This window comes from Cannabis sativa, chromosome 8, assembly GCF_029168945.1.
Source record: "Cannabis sativa cultivar Pink pepper isolate KNU-18-1 chromosome 8, ASM2916894v1, whole genome shotgun sequence".
In the NCBI taxonomy this organism is placed as follows: domain Eukaryota; kingdom Viridiplantae; phylum Streptophyta; class Magnoliopsida; order Rosales; family Cannabaceae; genus Cannabis; species Cannabis sativa.
The window spans coordinates 33,728,563-33,751,017 of record NC_083608.1 but is presented as its reverse complement, the minus strand read 5'-3'; the positions used below and the strand labels follow the sequence as shown (position 1 = coordinate 33,751,017).

Genomic DNA, 22,455 nt, shown 5'->3' with positions numbered 1-22,455 from the left:
AATTCTTGAGTTAGAGGGCCAGCTTTGAGATATTATGAGCCACCCTTAATTTGCACTAAGAATAATTAGACACCCTTAATTTGCACTCAAAAGACAAACTATAGTATGCATTTTTTTTACAAAAACTATAAAATGTAATTAATTCCATCCTCACTTAAAAATATATGCCTACCTAGATAGTAATGTAAAACTATTATGGTGACTGCATTAAATCCAGCTATGGTAAGACAAACTCAGTTAAATATGAAATTGAAAATTTGTAAGAACATCTACAACTAGATATCCCCCAAAATGAACAAATAATTCCTTTTGCTTGTGCTATATAAAGGGTGAAAAAATGGTAACAGAAGAAGTGTCGAATTACATGAACAAAACAATAGGTTAACTCAAGCCATTCATTTATAATGATCAATAATATAAAGTATTCTACAAAACTTTAGAAAGGAGGTTGGGAAACTCCTATCCAGAATAGCAACAATAGCACAAATGAAAACAAATGTTGGTGCTCCAAGTAAAACTGCTATAAATTAGTCATCACCGTCTGAACTACTATCTTCTGACATTCTCCCAATGTCGTCTGTTGCATCGTTATCCTAATAACAAGTTCAAAACAAGAGTCTTATTTGAAGAAAGATAAAACTGAATATATATAGAATGAGTACTGAAGAAACAATTTGACATCTATGACAAATTGGATAGCAAAATTCTTACCGGCATCTTATCCCAACCCTTCAACTTGGAATTCGTTAGCATATAATTATCACGTAAAGGAGCCCAACCAGGCGCATCACCGTCCCCTTGACCAGTTGATGTCTGAGCCTGAATGTAACAGAATAAACAAGCCAACCCACAGACGTAAACTAACTAAAACATAATCATAGTTTTATGGAAGGAAGTGCAAACATTCAAAGCTATAATACAAACATGTGAAACTCAATTACTCTGAGCCCGGCAAAAAAAAATAAAATACTCTTTTTGATAGAAATAGGATATGTAATGATTGTCTCGTAACATATAATTGCCAAAAACATTAAAGAAGCTTTTTAATAAATATCCAAGAAAGAAGCGCGAAGACACATTCAATGTGTCTAAAAGCATGGAAAAGTAAACAAAAATTAGGGGAAGAAGAAGGCAGAGACTAGAGAAAAAATAGAAAGAAAGCTCACCTTAGCAGTTAATGGAGTTTTGCCTAATTCTGAAAAGAAGGCATCTTTCCTTCGTTTCCTTAGCTCTGGTAACATTTAGCCAACAACAAGAAAGTTCAGAAAGAAGCCATATCTGATATTTTCTAATAGCTATATATAGTCACTGAGAACGGTAAATATATTTAATATGAGCTAACCAATAGAAATTAAACAAATGAGGATTGTCCAGTCCAACAAATAGGATAATGATGAACGGCAATAATAAAAGTACATGCACATTCGTTATGGATGCAGCAAACAGAGGATTACACACAAGCTTCCAAGTAATAGCTTCAATGCACCTATTGACCGATTTGACCATAGATTGTCCAATGCTAGAGCTCACACATAATAAACTTTGACTTGAAAATTTTGGAATTTGGATTACTGTGTAGGTAAAGATACCCCAGTTTTTATAGTGCAAATCAAATTTAAACAGCAAACGGAAAGAAGAAAGTATATCTACTACAGATGTGGTTGAAGTAGAATTAATGTAGAGGTGTATGTGTGAGTGTGTATATTTATAAATAAACAAAAATGATACTAACATAGAGAGATAAGATTGGTCCGTTTCCGTCATAAAAGGTAAGTTTGCATTTACATATAGCATAAATGATAAATCTTGTACAAAAAAATTTAAAATGTAAAAAAGAGAAAGATAGTTCATGTCACAAAATTGCAAAGATGATACATTAATATAGCCCCCTAATTGTGTACAAATGGGACTACATCCAAAGCCCTTACATTTATTAATTTATACTTATATTTTTATATATAATATGTAATATACACTACTGGGGCAACAAAATCCAAACCCCAGGTAATTGAAATGGTGAAATACAAGGCCACATACAGTTTAGCATGTGCTATCATACAATTCAGTGTCATAGCGAAACTTTTCAAGTATTTAGATTCACAATTATATATCTAACATCATACCTTTAGCATCCTTAGACCTCGAAGGATCCAATCCTTTTTGAGCATGTTGAGCCTTGTTAACCTGCAGAAGATTTGAACAAGAACAACACACTTTAGTAGAAGATAAATTCATAAACGTGACTAAATTAAAAGCACTCCAACCATACAAATTACAAAACCATCCATGTATAATAATAAAAGGATCAAACTTGACTAGAGTATCATGAAGCAACTTACAGCGTTAAACAACTTGACCACTGAAACGCCACCAATGCACAAGTAGTAACTCAGTTAGTACCAGAAACAATGTAATAAGTCTTTAGAAAGAGAACAAATATATATATAAAGATTAAATATAGTAAGAAGCCACTACCTCCTTTTGTAGCAACACCAATTAAAAACTTTTCATGTGCATCCAAATAATTTGCTGGTATTACATGTCCCTTTTCTCCCATCTATTACATTAAAATGCTAATAAGATTAAAACAAGGAACAGATACAGATGTAGTGTACACAAAGATCATTTGATTTACCAAGTGCTTTTCCCTCCTGACGTCCTTCTTCACCTTCCTCTCAGCGTCTTCTTCAGCCAGTTTTTCTGCAACAAGCTTCTTCTGAGATGATAGAACCGGACCCTGCAATGCACACCCATCACATCAAATCGAGTAATTCCCATGTTTTAGAAAAGAAAGAAAACAAAAATTACAAAATATAGCTTACCAAACCATCGTCTTGAATAACCCTGTTAATAATACTCTTGAAAGCCATTTTAAACGCTCTACAACCCTCTGTAAACTTGGTGATTCCAGGCTGAATACCAACAGTTTCTTCCTCGCCGTCGGATAACCCATCATCGAAATCTTCACGGCGCTCTTTCAGATTCCCATCTTCATCTTCTTCATCCTTATCTTCCTCAGATGAATGCCCACCACCACTCAACTCCTCGACTTTCTGTAATTTCCTCTCGTTTTCAACATCATCATTTTCTTCTTCCTCATCTTCTTCCCCATCCGAATTGTAATCCCTAGCTCGCTTACGAAACAGCTTCTTCATCTTGACATCTATCTTCTTAGGCTTTCTCAAGTCTCCGACTCCCCCGGGTAAGCCCCTGTTCGGTCTATTCCTACCCTTGAAACCTTTCTTCTTCCCTATATTCCTCCTCATGGGACCCTTTGCCGAAGGCTCCATCGCTTGGTTCTCTCCGGCAGCCATGGCAGTGGATAAGGTTTATACGAAAAATTAGAAAGGGGAAGAATATTAGGGTTTAAGAGAGGTTTAGTATAGTTATGAGGAAGTGAACAATTACAACCTTATTGTGAATGAGTCACTGTTGTTATATGTATGCTTATTATTTTCAGCCAATATATGAATCAGAGAGAGAGAGAGAGTGTGGTTGCTGTGGCTGTGGCCGCGGTGTGGCGGAGAGTGAAAGGGTTGTTGTTGTTGTGGAGAAGAAGAGAGTATGAATGAGAGGTTTTACCACCCCATTATGATGGGCTGCGCCATGGGCTTTTCAAAACTGTAAGTGTTTTTTACACCAAAATTTCCGTTTTTTTTTTCTTGTTTATTATGGGTCGGAATTTTTTAAAAAAAATATTGTGTATTTTTTATGTTGTGAATTGTGTTAAGTTTTTATTGTTGTTCATGGTTGGTTTTTTTGTTGTTTTATCATTGTTTTTAATTGTTCTGTGTTGTTATTTTACGATAATTTTATAAAAGGACGGTATTTTTATAAAAAAAAATTCGTGTGGTAGTAAAAAAATTTACTCAAAATCTAATATTTTTTATAAAAACCTCAAAAAAAAAAAAAATCATTTCATTATTACCCAAAAGTAACTAATTTTAACATTTTTACAATTTCTTTTTATATATAAAAAAATATGAAGTATTGTTTGTCTGTTATTGTTATTTGTACAGCATTATTTTTATGAAAAAACAATATGAAAATAATGTTTTTCTTACAAAATAAAAATAAAAGAATAAGTAACAAATAAAAGGTTTATTAAGATTTTTGCTCCCTGAACTTTGACATGTACTAAATCATGCCCCCTGAACTTTTAAGGTCGTTAAAAATGCTCCCTGAACTATTGAGATTGTTGGATTTAAGGACTTTTGTTTAATTTTATTCAATTTTACTATTTTTACTAAAATTGGAAACAAAATCCTTAAATCCAACAATCTCAATAGTTCAGGGGACATTTTTAACGACCTTAAAAGTTCAGGGGTCATAATTTAGTATATGTCAAAGTTTAGGGGGCACAAATCTTAATTAACCTTGAATCCATACAAATGTTAAAAAAAAAAAAAAATCTGTAAAACTATGTAGAAAAAGGTCTAATTTTAAATATTTTGTGTAAATTTTTCTTCCAAAAAAAAAAAAAAAGAAAAAAAAGAGCAATTTTTTTAAAAAGAAAAATTCTTATGGCATATCTATTTTGTTTACATTTTTATGCGCTTTCTTCTGTTATCCCAAATTTTGCACTTTGATGTGGCATCACGAGAATAGTGACACGTAGAGTCCACTTAGAGCATCTGCTCGCGAAGAATAGACCGAGCAGGATGCCTCGCTGGCACATCCAGGATCAGATATCCAGCTATCCGTGCAGAGCACTCAATACTTAGCGAATTCAGCTTTCGCATCATGAGTCATCAGCTCAATCCTTATAACTCAGGGATCAACTTATGTGGATACGGCATACACACGATCCCACTATCAGTGTACTCAGCCTCAATCCCACGATCCTTGCATTCAGCATTGATCACACGATCTTTCTGTTTATGCGCATTGTAACGAGAGAGGAAACTCTTCCTCCTCAAGTTTCCCAACCCTATAAATAGTGAGGAATGTTCACTGGGCAAGGGGACCGAAAGATAAAAAGTCGATACGCAGCTAAGCTAAGACTATATCATTATCTAAGAATTATATATTCAGAGATACTGTTGTAATAGCTATAAGAAAAGGAATCTTCTTCCTTGTTCTTAAGTCAATACAAATAACGAGGATTAGGCTATTACCGAACTGTTCGGGGCTGGACCTCTATAAAATTCTTGTGTCTTATAATTGCTCTATTATATATTCATTACGACATATCGTTTATCGCTTATCAAAAGACTCACTGTCGTTGGCTAAAAGCGAAGTCAACATTTTGGTGCTTTCATTGAGAGAAGGATCACAAATCGCTCTTGTCGACACAAGGGTTCCACCTGCTGTCAATCCTGGACAGACGGAAAGCGTGGTGAATGGTGAAACAACTCCTGTTACTGAAACTGCGCCTGGTATTAGATTTGTCGAGAATCATTGACATATATTTTATTTTTGGCCAAAATATTATGACGCAGTCCAGGCAAGTTTACTCGCATAAAGTGAAGTAAGACCTGTAGGGTGTGCAAATAAATATTTCTAATGAAAAATTTGCATATATGTATTTGTACATAATGAATTGTTGTACAAAGTTTGCATAGACATGAGATTGATTGAAGTAAGGCTTAAATATTGAGAAAATATAATCATGATTTGATTGTAGCCTGGAATATATTTTATGAGGATTTATAAGTGTCACATAAATGTTGCAACAAAAAGGTTATTTATTTGGAGCTCCTAATATAGTGAGAATTTAAAATAAGCCTTATTTAAAAATTCTAGAAGAATTTAATACATGTCTTAAATGATATAAATTCAAAGTCGCGCGCACTATATGACAAAGATATTTGTATGAAATAAAGACATGTAAGTAAATTATTGTTTGAAAAATACCTATGGTTGTCTATGCAGTATAAATTCGTAAATTATACGTTGTGATAGACTCTTGAAGAGTTTTTGATTATATTATAAGTGATTGAAGAACAAATTTTTATTTCTTTATGTATATTGAGAAATATTAAATGTATAAAGTTTGTTCATTAGTATTGAAGTCTTGAAGTACTTCATATGTATCAAGAATTATAGATATATGATCATTTGATATGGAAATTAAGATCATACAACAAGATGGAACAAATATATGGTCTTGGAGTACCATCATTGTCACAAATGAAAATTTATAGTACCATTAATGTGTTATGTTCATATCTACTTGAAATTTTAAATTTTAGTATGAACAAAGTTGTGTACACACATGAATGATACAATTAGTTGGATAAAGACTAATGTTCCACGAACCCCTCATCTATAATTTAGAAGTCCATATAGAAAATATATGATCAAAGATTGTATATGGTGATATTTTAAAAGTGATAACAATAATCTTATGAGATCTATTATAACCAAAAGAATTATGGATCATATGTGCATGAGGGGGAGACATATTTATGTTGCACTCTTTTTCCCTTAGTTCAGGTTTTGTCCCACTGGGTTTTCCTGGCAAGGTTTTTAACGAGGCAACTTGCAAATAGTTATGAATATGAAATATATATTGTACTCTTTTTCCCTAGCTCAGATTTTGTCCCACTGGGTTTTTCTGACAAGGTTTTTAACGAGGCAACTATAAATCATGTTAACATACTTGTATTTTATGAAGCAAGTAGAGAATGTGTGTGAGTGAGATCATTGACATAGCATATTCGGGAAACATATGGATTGCACTCAATAAAGAAGTATCAACCCAAGCAATTCTCTATGGATAATACTGCTTGCATCGCTCAACTAAAAGGAGGGTACATTGAAGGAGATAGAGTACTTAGAACACATTTCACCAAATTCTTCTTTAACGCTTCAAGAAAATGCATATTGGTGTTCAACATATTCAATCAAGGTCAATCTTGCAAACTTATTTACAAAGTTATTACCAACATCAACATTTGAGAAGACGATAGATAAACAAGATCGAAATTCGTCGATTAGAAGATCTCCACAAATGCCTAAATGAGGGGGAGTTAGTTTACACTATACTCTTTTTCTTTTGATCAAGTTTTCAGCAAGATTTTTAATAAGGCAGTTATTATGGACATCCAAGGGGGAGTGTTATAAATATTAATAATTATGTGGATGTCCAAATCTTTTATTTATTACCATTAATTGTAATCAACATTCCTCTTTTTCGTTTCCCTTTTTCTTAGTTTCTTATTATTTCACTCTTGTATTTGTAAAAATTCTCATTCACTTTCTCTTTCTCTCTTCATCTTCTTATTCTTTCTTTTCATCTACTTTATATTATTTTATAACAATGCACTACTTAAACATAAAATAAATACTATCAATTAAAATTAAAAAAAAAAGTCAATCAAATAATGTTACTTAAGTATATTAATATACTAAAATTAAATTTTTACTATCTTTTATAGTACATTAATATAACTAATTAAACTAATAAATTTTTGAAGAATTACTCTATATATTATTTTTTGATTTATTTTTTTTTCAAATTTACGGTTTGGCCAAGTTACTTTAGTGTTTTCTCCGTAATTTCTATGTGAGTTGCTATACAAATTTTGTTTGAGATTTAGATTACTCCGTTAGTTGCTATAGGGGTTTGTGTGTGGAATTTTATAATGAAAAAAAATTATAAAAGGAGGGTACATTGAAGGAGATAGAGTACTTAGAACACATTTTACCAAATTCTTCTTTAACGCTTCAAGAAAATGCATATTGGTGTTCAACATATTCAATCAAGGTCAATCTTGCAAACTTATTCACAAAGTTATTACCAACATCAACATTTGAGAAGACGATAGATAAACAAGATCGAAATTCGTCGATTAGAAGATCTCCACAAATGCCTAAATGAGGGGGAGTTAGTTTACACTATACTCTTTTTTTTTTTTGATCAAGTTTTCAGCAAGATTTTTAATAAGGCAGTTATTATGGACATCCAAGGGGGAGTGTTATAAATATTAATAATTATGTGGATGTCCAAATCTTTTATTTATTACCATTAATTGTAATCAACATTCCTCTTTTTCGTTTCCCTTTTTCTTAGTTTCTTATTATTTCACTCTTGTATTTGTAAAAATTCTCATTCACTTTCTCTTTCTTTCTTCATCTTCTTATTCTTTCTTTTCATCAACTTTATATTATTTTATAACAATGCCCTACTTAAACATAAAATAAATACTATCAATTAAAATAAATAAAAAAGTCAATCAAATAATGTTACTTAAGTATATTAATATACTAAAATTAAATTTTTACTATCTTTTAGAGTACATTAATATAACTAATTAAACTAATAAATTTTTGAAGAATTACTCTATATATTATTTTTTGATTTATTTTTTTTCAAATTTACGGTTTGGCCAAGTTATTTTAGTGTTTTCTCCGTAATTTCTATGTGAGTTGCTATACAAATTTTGTTTGAGATTTAGATTACTCCGTTAGTTGCTATAGGGGTTTGTGTGTGGAATTTTATAATGAAAAAAAATTATTTTAAAGTGTAAAAATAAAAAAAAGATTTAAATTTTTTATCTTTTAATATATATTAAATATAATTTTTCTTTCTTATAAAATCAATAAAAAATCAAAAAAAACAACTGTGTATAGTAAAAATATTTAAATAAATGTGCGTGACGATGCGATATTGTTACCTTGTAAATGAATAATTAAATGAGAATTATTATTATTATTATATTGTTTGAGTTACACCCAAGTATGTTTTCAAGTTTTACCAACCACATCAAGATCATCACAAACAAAACAAGGAATAATATGATCTAGAGAAGATAAGATATTATAATGCTGAATACGTAGGTCTGTCTACTGTCTTCTATTAGGTTTGGTTAGGCAGCAAGAGACAAATTAGCTTCAATTAACTTCCTAATCATACTATTTGAATATGATCATATCACTAACAGTGGTTGACCAAAAACTTATAATTAAAATAAATAAATTAGTGGTGAAATTTTGCAAAAATTATACTTTAAGACCTAATCATTTTTTAGGTCAAAATTTTCTTTTGTCAATAGTTTTATTGGTCTATGGCAGTCAAATATTAGTATAAATCGACATAATATTATTGAGTCACACCTAATTTTGTTTTAACATCTTATTTAGTGTTAGTGTGTATTATTATAATAATAAAGAATAATTGTGTCATAAGTACTTAAAATTTTGAATTTGTAACTAATATAATGCTAATGATTTTTTGAGCGATATCATTAGTACCCGATATTAGTAAAAAGTGTAATTTTTATTTAATTTCGTTAATACAGACTACGTTAGTATTTTAAACGGGATGCATGTATAACTCATATTTTAAATTATTAGTTCTAAATGAAAATATGTAGTCTCAATTATTTTTAAAGACTAAATTTAGTCACAAATTTAAGACACATTAAAAGTCTGCAATGATAAAACATATATAAAAATTACAGTGTTATTAACATTATATACTTACGCCGCTAAAAAAATCAGAAAATCTATACCATAGGCGAATCTATTAAGGGACAAGGTAGGTCAATTGCCCCGCCCCCCTCACCCCTCAATTTTTGGTGTGTGCATGTTTATGATATATAACATTTTGAATTGCCGTAAATTAAGCATTTTAATCCCATTTATTTTTGGAGTTTTTTTATTTTTACACTTTAAACCAGTTTTTTTTTGTATTTTTACGGAATTCTACATAGAAACCTCTATTGCAATTAGCGCTGCAATCTAAATTGCAACAGAAAATCGTACAGAAACCCCTATTGCAACTAGCGCTGCAACTTCTTTAGAAACCCAAACCGAAAATTTAAAAAAAAAAAAAAAAGTTAAAAAAATAGTATATGGGGTAATTCCCTTTTATTTTTTATGATGGGGTTTATTACATTGAACTTTACGAATATTTTTAAAAAAAATTGTGAATAGTTTGTACCGTCGAATTCAGATTTTGAAACAACTTCTTTTACTCAGGTAAAAGAAAAAAAAATCACGAAAATAATGAATTGTTTAAATCTTATTTCTAGCATTAAAATGCATTAAAAATAAAAATAAAAAAGTACACGAGTTTCACTGTAACACTATAATTATGTTGAACACTATCATGGAAAGAATTAGGATTAAAATATTTAAATTGTGCCAGTATTTAGGAATATTTGTACTAGAAATAAAATATACTGGGCTCCAGACGCTTCCTATTATTTATATATATAAATTTAATCTAATGGCAAACTTAATCAATGTTTTAATCTTTAATATGTACATATTTTTAATATTATCTTTCACCTAATTTTTTGGATTTTTTTGAAGTATCAAAGATATAAACATTGACCTTGAGGAGAGATGTAAAGGACTTTTTTTTTTTTTTTCTTGACGCGATGAACAGAATCACACATGATTAACAATGCAGCAAACTACAATCAGCGGTAGAACATCCTCGAACTAGGATAGCTCATTGTCTAACTGAAGGGTATGTTTTGTCAAACCATGAGCTGCAAAAAACTAATCGCGAGCCACATGGGACAAAACCGCTCTAGAAATTTAGGCAATAAAAGCTATAACATCTTTAAACAGAGCCTCATCACATTGAAAGAACACCTTCCCATTAATAATAGTTGTCACCAAATCTGAAAAAATATCGCAACACCAAACCAAAAAACAAAGTTATATTAGAATGACAATCTTAAAAATAAAAATTAAAAAGCAAACTTAGAAATTAACGGAAAACTCATATCACTAGCTTAACATTACAAGGACTTTTTCACTTTATTAAATGTATTGACGCAAAAAATTGGACATAGATATCTGAGCCACACCCGCTTGCTAGATTGACGAGAATGAATTATAAGTTAAGTATATATAAGAGAGACACAAGGATTTATAACAGTTCACTCCCTATATCGCGACAGTAATGGAGCTACGTCTACTTCGAATTTTATTTCTCACGAGATAGATTATAAAAAACATAGATAAGTCTGGGTGCTCTAATTTCTAGAGAGAGAAACTAGAGATAGATGCTCTGACCTTATGGCTACTTTTTCTGAACTTAAAAAAATGAGTGTTTGGAGCTCTCATTTTATAAGGAAGGAGGTCCTATCAAAATGACAATAAAATAATCTAAAAGATATAAAAACAAATATTTGTTTAGGCTATTTTTGACCGTAGATGATGATCTAATGGTGAAATTGACTTCAGAGGTCGGTCATCAATTTTTGAAGCTTAAGTCGCATCCACGTGACCTGCTCCGTGTAAGTTGTAGCTTAAATTTGTAATTCTATTGAGGGTAAATTTTGGAGTCGATAACTTAGTAATTGTGATTGAAGTGTGAGACATGACTTAATAGAGCATTAAAATAGCTTTGAAGCGCAGGTTGAATCGCGCCAATCAAATCAATATCGAGAGAGTCATGCCATTTTACTAAAGGTTGTGATGGGCCTAGTGCCCATGTTGACATCTCAGCGTCCAAGTTGACATCCAGAGCCCAGGTTGACATGTGACTTCTGTTAGGCTAAAATTAGTCTAAGTTTCGGGTCATATTTTCGGTTAGTTTTCACTCTTTGTTTCTAGTTTTAGGGCTATATTACGCTTGATTCTTTGGTTTCAGGTCCTCGGGCATTTAAAGAAAGTATGTTCAAGAATTGAGGAAAAGTTGTGAAAGAATCGAGAAGAAAATCCAAGATTGGTGTCGCTGCCTGTTCCAGTCGCGACGGGGAATTCGCCAGTCGCGACGAGAACTGCCAGAGAGATTTTCAAGGAGTCAAAGTTTACTCCTGTCGCGACGAGGAACATGCTAGTCGCGACGGGAACTGGCAGAGAGGATCTTGAAGTTTCAAAGTTTAATCCTGTCGCGACGGGAGCTTTGCCAGTCGCGACGGGGACCCCAGTGACGGGATTTTTGGGCAGTTTCGTAATTTCACGAATTTTTAAGTTGAGACTTGGTTTAAATAGTGAGAGTTCGTGAAAATTAGGGATTATTCAGAATTGGAACCCTAGAAACAAAGGAGGAGGCTAGAAGAGCGGCTTGTGGCGACCCGGATCAATTGCTTCAACTAGTTCTTTCTCTTCTCTTTAATTTTTCTATGCTATTTTCTGTCTCAATGTTAATTATGGATTTGATTATGGATGTTTTGAACTAAACTCCTATTTAGGGAGAATGATGAATGTTGTTTAAGTTTTTCCTAGTTAATGAATAATTGTCATTCCTCCATCTTGATTATGAACACTATTCATATTTGTGTTTAATTTCCATGTGCAAGATTGATCACCTTTTCATGTTTTATGATCTCAATTCGAAATCTGAAAAGTGAGAATTGAGAATGCTAAAATTGGATAGTCTAGGTTTTGATGTGAAACGAAAGTATTTACATAGCCTTTGTGACATTTAGATTATTGCTTAATGCTGATTTCATGTTAGTTTAATTAAGAGATTAATTAGAGAGCATGAGATTTAGAACCTAGAAGACCTGAAAAGAGCTAGGTTAATTTATAATATGTCATTCACTTCAAGAGAAGGATAGCAATTAGACATTAACATTGGTAACTTAACAACAGGATTCGTCTCCCTATTCTCTCATCTTGATTAATATTCACTTGTTTCTTTAAGTTTCTTGAATTTCTTTCTTCCTTTTTCAATCATAAATACTTTTGATTTGCCAAATAGAATTATAAGTATAGTTTAGTAGTAATTAATCCAATTCCCTGTGGTTCGACCTCACTTGCGTGAGTATACTACTTGATTGCGTGCACTTGCGTAGTAATTAATAATTTTCGCAACAACTTCAACCTGAACACTGGGTATGTGGGAAAACACGTCAAAGATGTTTTTTTTGATGCCTAAGTGATATTTAGACATCACTTAACCCATTTCTATGTTCTGGTGAAGCTGATTACCAATTCTCGGACATGTTGCTGTTCTACGAAAATGAGAGACTTGAAACTACCTAGTTTCTGAGTAAATAACCTTGTTAGAAAAGTGAAAATATGAAGTTGTAAATTTGATTCTTCTAACTTCATGGCTCTCAGTTATTATGAAAGACTAGACTAACGGTCGAGATAGAATCATAATCAGATAAGCAGAACCCAACAAACTAGGCCACATGTCAACCGGGACGTTGGGTGCTAATTTCGGAGCTTCTGGGATGTCATTTTGATACTTCCAAGGTTTTTGAACTTGAGGACGAGGTCTCTTACCTTGTTTTGACAATTTTGGAGAGAATGCTTGGAGGAAACCAGTGCACCAAGTTGATTGTCAACCTGGGCTGTAACGCCCCAATATTTTTCCTTATTTTACAAAATACTAATTTTGATGCATTAATTAAAAAGATTCAAAGCTGTTTGGAAATACACAGTGGGTTTTACAATAAATATGCAAAAAGGTGAATGATCATTCATATTAAAAACAAAATAAGTAGTTGAGTGCAAAAAAAAAAAAAATTTGTAACACCCCACTGAGCTGAGATTACTTTACTATAAAAAAAAACAAAACCAAGGCTCCACCGGCGTTCTAGACCGTTTGCTCGTCCATAGCCCCTCGCAGTATACATACCAGAACTGACCCAACCCATCAAACTTACATTCAATGTTCCCTGTCTATTGCCTGTAGGGGGAAAGTAAGGGGGTGAGCTAAAAGCCCAGTAAGGAAATGCTTATCATACAATACCATATAATATCACACATATCATTAATTTATTTATTAAGTTTTAGCAATATCATGCACCTTATTTTATAACTATAGCCAAATAACTGTACACATGAAAACCTTTATCATATAGGTCCATACTAATTGTTCACACCATACATATATACAGAGATCATAAATCCAGTATCATATTCATAACATAATCATATCAATACTATAAATAATAATGTAATTACCATAACATTGACATATCATAGCCATTACTTACATAACCCGGCCTAGCACAGCCTACGGCATCCCGGGCCTAATCTCGCCCATATAATAACCCGGGCCTATGCACTCTACCCTTGTTATAGGATAGGGTATCTCTATATTCAACAGTAACATCACTGTATCATACCCACCATAACAATCTCATACACGACTCAGTAAAATGTAGGGTAGGGTATCTCTACATTCAACGGCCTTATCCCGTATCATACCCCACCATGGTCCCCCACTTTACCTGAGACGTTAGCATACAACATACAACATGCAACATACAAATACATCACACAACATACAACCTGAAACATACAAATACAACATACAACATATACAACATACAAATACATCATACAACATACAACCTGAAACATACAAATACAACATACAACATATACAAGTCATACAACCATAATCTATGTATCAATTCACAAACTCATATTGTGTCCATACCACACATTCTCAGTACCATATACATATTCATAATAACAAATCATAAATCATATTTCAATACATAAGGAATTTAAATTTATGCAGATAAACACATACAAAACTATCTAATTTCCTTACCTCAAATCCCGCTGCTTAAACTTGTTATCTCGTCACTACTACCTATAATAACACATGGGTCAAGGCTCTAACATTAAAATTCGCACTCTTACAGTACAGCAGAAAGAATACTATTTTTGACCAATAACTACACGAATTCAGTGGAAGTTTCCTTCATAAAAATTATAGGAAATTCAATTATCTTTCCAATGATATAAAGATCACTAAAAATGGATTAAAACTGAGAGAGTTATGATAGTTTTACTGAAGCTATTTCTGAGAAGGAATATGGAGTAACGAATCACAGTAGACATCGGGAATCCAAAGTTTTGATACTGAAATATTCCAAATCAGAGAATACTCTCTTCATAAAAGTTTTAGAAGATTGAATTCCCTTTCTAATGACACTAAAATCTTTAAAATCGGAGTTATAACGTAAGAGATGTAGATATTATACCGAAACAGTTTTCTAGAAATCCTGAAACAAATGGATTTCGAACTACAGCAATAAAACAATAATTTTGACTTAGAATATTCAATAATTAGTGAATGGTTTCTTCATAAAACATTTAGAAAATTGAATTATCTTTTCAACGGTACCAAGATAGCTAGAATCAGATCATTATTCAGAGAGATATTTGAATTTTACTGAGACAACTTATATAGAAAATATAAAAAAACGATTTACAACAAACAGCATAGAAATACTAATTTTTGACATAGATAAATTTCGATTCAGTAAAACCTTTCTTCATAAGAATTATGGGAAATTGAATAAGCTTTCTATAGGCACCAAGATTGCGAGAATCGGATGAGTATTTAAAGAGATATGACAGTTTTACTGAAACATGTTTCATTCTGAAAAATAAGAAAAGGAGACCTACGAATATTCTCCTATTGTGATCAATAAATAAGTAAATGTAGAGTTTCTTACCTCAAATACATCGAGCTGCTTGGATCGATAGACATAAGATGATGGTGATCAAAGATGAGAGTGAAGAGTGGTATAGATTTGACTAAGGATGTAATGGAAAGATGATTTAAAAATTTTAGGGTTAGTCTTGCTCACATAGGTGGGAAGAATAGAACGATATAATTTTAGGGTTAATGAAACCTATACTATTTGGACTCTTATTAGGTTTAGTTTTATGAATAATAATAATATTAACATAATAGCAATAAAAATATAATAAATTATTAAATAAACAAATATCTTACTTTTAAATTTAAATTGTAACCTCTAAATCTCGTAACTTTAGGGCTTAGTTTTCACCTAAAAAAATTACGAATTATGATATGGTTATTTCTACAAAATTTATAGATCTTTGAATTATCTTTCCAACGCCACTGGAATCACCTCAATCGGAGTTATAAAACTCCAGATATGGTCATTTTCGTAAAACAATTTCTAAACCTGCGAATTTCTCTAAACTTACGATTTTTTTTTCTAACATTAATCAAATAATAATATTATTTAATACCACTTATACAATTAATTAAATCTAATAAATATATTATAAAAACCTAATGGACTTTCATATCGGGCTTTAATTAAACGATTACCTACTTATGAAAATATCATAATATTTTACTTTCGTAGTTAATACAACTTTAACTTTCTTTAAAAAATGGTACAACTACTCTAAGCAATAATATCGACTCACTAACAACACAAATAAATGAATTAATTATCCTCGCACAATTAATATCCAAACGAAAAATTAAATACTATTTTAAACTGGATATTACATGGGCACTGGGTCATCACCAGTTAACTTGGGGGCTGGGGTCAATTTTCATGCCTTAGGATTGTCGTTTTCTCCTCTAGTTTACTTTAATCTTCGTTAATTCTGATGACGAAAAAAATTCATGATCACTTTTTTAGGAAACTGATTGGAGACAACCTAGGTTTACAATATGTCAACCTGGGTGCTGGGCCCAGTGTTAGTTGTCAACCTGGGCGCTGGGTCTAGTTCTTGGCCCTTAGACAATTTTGTTTATTTCTCAAAAATAGTTGAATCTTAATCTTTGATGAAAACAGAGAATAGCCCTAAAGACTTTTTGAAGAAACTCCTCGAAATTAGCTCAGTTGAAAAATGTCAACCTGGGGTTGGGCTAATTCCAAGTGTCAACTTGGGCGCTGGTCCCTTATTTTGGTCCCTAAGTTTGTCTGTTTCTTCCATGAAAGAACTTGTTTCCCCATTTTTGATGAAGACAAAGAAGATGCATGAGTCATATTTCTAGTTTGATGCTTGGAAGTGGCCCAAGTTGACAAATTGTCAACCTGGGTGCTCGGTGCCCGAGCATCGGGTATTCCAAGTGCTCAAAAATGAAAGTTCTCTAAATCTAATTACGATGCCTCAAATATGTTTGTTGTAACACCCTAACTAATAAAGGCGTGTTAGCGTGATTTTTAACGTACTGTGCAGCTCGTTACTAATCAACGAGGTTATTGAAAATCGTGAACAATTAAAATTTTCTTATTTAATTAAAAACATAAAGTAATACATTTATAAATCCCGGGATCTCGTTACAAAATATATTTACAAAAGTTTACTATTCATATAAAAAAATTTTGTCGCCTAGCGACTATTCAGCAAAAGCCTTGATGTCCCAAAGATCGTACGCTCCAGGCCTAACCGCCCTGACATGTACAATCTTCACCTGCTCGTTCTCACGGCTCCTCAGCTTTAGCCTTGCCCTTACCTACACATAAAAAAAGCACTGTGAGTCGGCAGACTCAGTAAGAAAAGCATAACATAAGACATACTAATATCCTGGGTTATAACCAGGCGCCCATACACCCGATCATAACCCTATTCCCGTGTCCCACACGGTACTGAGTCTAGAATGTTCATACGACAATACTATCGACCATAATGTCAGCCTATACTCAATATGATAGTCATACTCTAGCCATATTGATGTGACAACATCGATCAATATTTCAGCCAACATACATTTATCAGTAATCAGTACAACTCTACGTATACTATTACTGCTATCAATGTAATCAAACAGGCATAAACAACATGTACGCTAAACATGTAATAACATATGCATGAAATTATACTAATTTTACCTCAATTCCGAATTCAGGTGTGCCAGTCAACCTGAGTGGAACAACTGCTCGGTGAATTACAAGCTCCTAAATCACATCGATAACAACATGGATAAGTGACTCGCTAAATCACAACTGGAACTTAGGTTTAAAACCAAAACCCTATCTATTGCATCTTAATATGGCAATACCCTAAACTAGCAGGGAATTAACCAACTAGAAATCTAAAACTAACACGAATCGACAACTTGAATTTGTCAGGAATTCTAGCTGCAAAAAATGATTACCCAGTTTTACAGGTACCTGTAAAACCGGTTAGCCGGTTTTACCCCAAAAACCCAAAAAATTGCAAAGCCTAACCAAATTGATTCCAAACTTAACCAAACTTTCCAGACCTGCATATTATACCCCAATAAACATTTTTCAAGCAACAAAACAATTACCCAAGCTCAGAATCTAAAATCACCATTAAAGCTCCAAGTCTGAGTTCTAAAACTCAAAACTTGTTTAACTGTACTAACAACCACTAAATCATAATTAATTCAACATAATCTAACATAATTAAATCTCTGAAAAAATACTAAACACCAGCAGCAACAACAACAACAAAAATCTCAAAAACATTTCTTACAATTCAAGAAATCAAAGAAAGAGTTGTAGAGAGGTTACCTTGACTTAGATCCTCTAAAATTTGCTAGAAACCTCAACAAATTGAAGAGCAAAGATGGAACCCTAGCTGGTCTAGGGGGTTCGAAGAGAGAGAGAGAGAGAGAGAGAGAGAGAGAGAGAGAGAGAGAGAGAGAGAGAGAGAGAGAGAGAGAGAGAGAGAGAGAGAGAGAGTTGAGAGATATATATGATTTTTTATCAAATTTCTAATTTTGTAAAAAAAAAATGAAGAATAAAGTTTTATTTGATAAATATCAGCTTAAAATTAACTTAAAATTTTGATTAAAAAAATTAAGAATTTCACTAAAGGACAAAATTACTTATGGGGAGAAATGACCATTTTGCCCCTCCCACACTAAAAGGGCATAAAAGGCACTTAGGGGTATTTTGAAAAATTCTAAAATTTTGACTATTCCTGACATTCCCATTGGCTAACTTTATTGTCCCACTATACTAAAAATACTAGGAAGTGATTCTAATAGCCAAACACCGCGTTCCAATGTTGCCAGACACAAAACATGCAAAAATTATGAAATTTCTCTATATGACATAAAAAATACATTATGAATTCAAATAAATCATCATAAATAAATAATTTAATACTAATAAATAATTTTCACAATTAAGCCCTAATTATCGGCTAATTTTTAAATTAAAGCTAAGCGGTCTTTACATTTGTGGTATGTCTAGTTCAAGTCCCGATGCAAACTTTGACCTATATCAAGACAATTGATTGATTGAAATGCACTACTTATTTTATGCTAGTGCAAGTGGGAGTTTGTTGGGATTTTATGCCCTAAATAAAACCCATTACAATACAATCTGATTTGTTATCAATAGAAGATTAGAAATCATTTATGTTTACATGTAGTTTTCATGTTTATGGTTTAATGTGTACAAAATCTGTTAAGTCCAAAACATATAGTTATACACGATTACAGTGATGTCAACACAGTGGAATGTAATTGTGATTATATGCTTCAAAAGATAATGTCCCTTGATTCATCAGTGCACTGGATTTACACTGATGTGATAATCAGCGATAAAGTATACTTGCACCTTGGATAAATGTTATGTTCTTTCTAGAACATTGGCCAAGTATGCTAGTTTCGGATGTATGGAGTATACATTGGACTGGGACCGATATTGATCTTGGTAAAGATATTATAATCTTACCGTTGTATCTTTCTAAGTCAATATCAATGGTTGATCTTGTTATAAATATTTTACCAGGATCTAGATTTACTAACAAGTATGTTTCATTAACATCCTAATATGAATTTCTAAAACAATGAAATAAACACATAAGGGTTTAAGAAAATCTTACATTGGGTGCAGTAGAATATAATGACTCATTCCGTTCATATCTCTAGCCCTTGATTTCTTTCTGTAGCAGAGCATTATCAAGATCTGAACCTAGATCTCTTTCTCTCCTTCTTGTGCCTGATTCTCCTTCTTATTGATTGGATTCTTCACAATCTTCCACACTATGATTGAGATACCACTTGATGTGTGTGGGCACTCACTCTATCACTTAAGGTATGAAAATTTTAAGAAGAAAAGAGAGGGATGTGGTTTCGGCTATGGTATAGAATAAGAGGCTCAACTTTTTCCTAAAGGCAAGAAAAAACATCAACTTTAAGTGTGAGCCATCACTATCTATTTATAGGTAACCACCTAGGTTTAGGTTAGATTTATTTGGCATTAAAATAATGAAAAAATTAAATGGTAAATTGCATTACAAGTGGCCGGCCATGTGTATTGGATTGGGCCCCACTTTGCAATTTTGTCATTTTGACATTTTTCCATCCCATTTTCTCAAAAACACCAATTTTCCAATTTAACCACTTCAATGCCAATTCTAATTATTTAATAACTAAAAATTAATTATTAAATAATATTGTCATTTAATATATTTATTAATTAGACTTAATAAAGTCTTTCAATTAATAAATAAGACCTAGAATCTCTTTCTTCATAATTTAGTCCTTGCTTAGTGAAAATTCAAAAACTAGACGTAGTCTAATTTTAGAATTATAATTGATTAATTAAAATCAATTATCTGAGTCTTACAAGCAGTATGGTCTCAACTAGTATGGGGACCATGGACCTATATAACCGAGCTTCCAATAAGCAGACCCAGAACTTACTAGGTAAATTCACTAACTTATTAATTCCTTGTTGCATCCACGCATAGAACTTGGAATTGCACTCTCAGTCATATAGAACACTCTATATGTTCCACGATATAAAAAGTATTGTATTCGCTTTTAAATTTATGCACAATAAATTAAAAAGTACTTTTATAATGCCTCTACTCGTAATAAAAATTAGACTATGTCTAGTTTATGAATACATCGAAAATTATATTTTTTTGCTTATGATAGTTAGTTAGTTAAAAATTTATTCTACTTTATTTAATTAGAGATCATTAGTTAATTAAAATTTTCTTTTAAAAAAAAACATCTGTCTATTCTCATTTTAATTCTCTCATCTTTTCAATTTTTTATTCTACTTTAAATTCTCTTATTTTTATTCTATTTTATTTAATTGGAGATTATTAATTAATTATTTTTAATACTTTATTTAATTAGAGATCATTAATAATTAAAAGTTTTTTAAAAAATAAACTATATAACCGTATATGATATTGATAATTAATGATTTACTTATGTATAAAAGTGACTACTTACCAATTATTATTTGATTTATTTTATGTATAGAGCAAATTTACTGGAAATAATATTAATGATGACTACAAATGAGACATAGTGATAATATCAACTTTACATATATATAGTGGTGAATACAAGTGAGATACAGTGATGACAATTATTTAAAGATTTCTTTGCATGCTTTCTTTCTTTTTTTTTTATATATATATATCTATAAAAATTTATGATGATTATTTTTTTTTTTAAGAATTCTTTCCGCTATATGTTTGGAAGTTTAATTTTGATAATAAAATAAAAAAAAAGAAAAAATGTAGAAAAAAAAGTGTAGAGAACAAAAAAATAAATAATTTTTTTAAGCTTGATATGAAAATTTTTGTTGAATTAAGTGTTTTTCAATCTTCCTTTTCATACCAAAGATGATAATTTATTATTTTTTTCCTATACTTTCTTTATTTTTTCTTCACAAAAATCCTTCCAAACATAACCTTAAAATTCTTTATATACATTATTTTTTATTATACATAAAAAATATGCTTAAAATTATTTGATATAATTTAATTATTCAATTAATATTCATATATGTAATTTAAACATTTTATAAATAATTTTTCAAAAAAAAAAACATTTTATAAACAATATTGTTTTTTTTTTGAAAGAAATAAACAATATTGTTTAATAGTGTATTTGTGTTAGTGAATAACATATCATACGTGTACAGTTAAAGATTGCGATAGAAAGGGTAGTCGTTTTTGGCACAATTTTAGGACCCCTTTTTCTGATTGAAACATTACATCAAACAGAAACAGTTAGTTTGTAGTGTGCAATATCTTTTCTTTCTGCTATACGTGCCTCTACTCGGGCTCACGCGTTTAAAATGACATACTGAAGCAATGACACGTTGCGGATCGATGGTTCATAATGGCCTCTTGCGTAACACCATCACAAATCGGCATCTTTCGTAGCTTGGAGTCTTGGACCCTTAAATTAAATAAATATAACATAATGACAAATATGAGTGTTTCAAGTTTAATTGATTGTTTGTTATGTATATATATTCACTGCAGAGACAGAGAGTGGGAGAAAAAAAGAAAAATCAAGGGCAGATATCATAAGAGGTGGTGACAATTTCAATAGCATCAGTATTTGTTTATTATTAGTCAGAAGAAATACATTCTGAGTTTGAAGACAAAACAAAATGTCATGTACCCACCCAAAACGTAATAGAAAAGTTATTCAATCTCCATAAAAATTAGAGATAATTGTTGTATGTAATAATAAAATATTACTATTTTTAAATAATTAATAATTACATAATATTGTTTTTTCAGATTTTTGCTTTTCAAACATAAAAATTAAAAATTTATAGAGATTTTTTCTATTATAGACCAAAAATAGATGAAATTTACATTTATGGCCCTAAAAAAGGAAATAAACAAAAGTGGAAACTAAAAAGTTGGTAATTACAAAAATACCGGCTGAGAAAACGGAAACCACCATTCTCAACCATTTTTCTTCGTGACCAGCCGAAGCTTGTTCGTGACCCAGCGATCCAACCCCAACAACCCATTCTCAACCATTTTTCTTCCAAATCCAGCAAAATCGAAATCTAAAAAAATGTAGAACTCCTAGGAAACCAGCTGAATCCCGAA

At 31.4% G+C, this 22,455-nt stretch overlaps 1 protein-coding gene across 1 annotated transcript; it reads right to left on the bottom strand.

Annotated features, from left to right (window-relative positions):
- Positions 1-377: 377 nt before the first annotated feature.
- LOC115700561 (uncharacterized) lies at positions 378-3,699 on the bottom strand. Its single transcript, XM_030628131.2, has 8 exons — positions 2,823-3,699; positions 2,636-2,737; positions 2,476-2,557; positions 2,340-2,359; positions 2,124-2,184; positions 1,167-1,231; positions 712-819; positions 378-593 (listed from the first exon to the last, which is right to left on the bottom strand). The coding sequence occupies exons 1-8, from the start codon at positions 3,312-3,314 to the stop codon at positions 528-530; spliced, it is 996 nt and encodes a 331-aa protein (XP_030483991.2). The 5' UTR covers positions 3,315-3,699; the 3' UTR covers positions 378-527.
- Between the last annotated feature and the right edge of the window lie 18,756 nt (positions 3,700-22,455).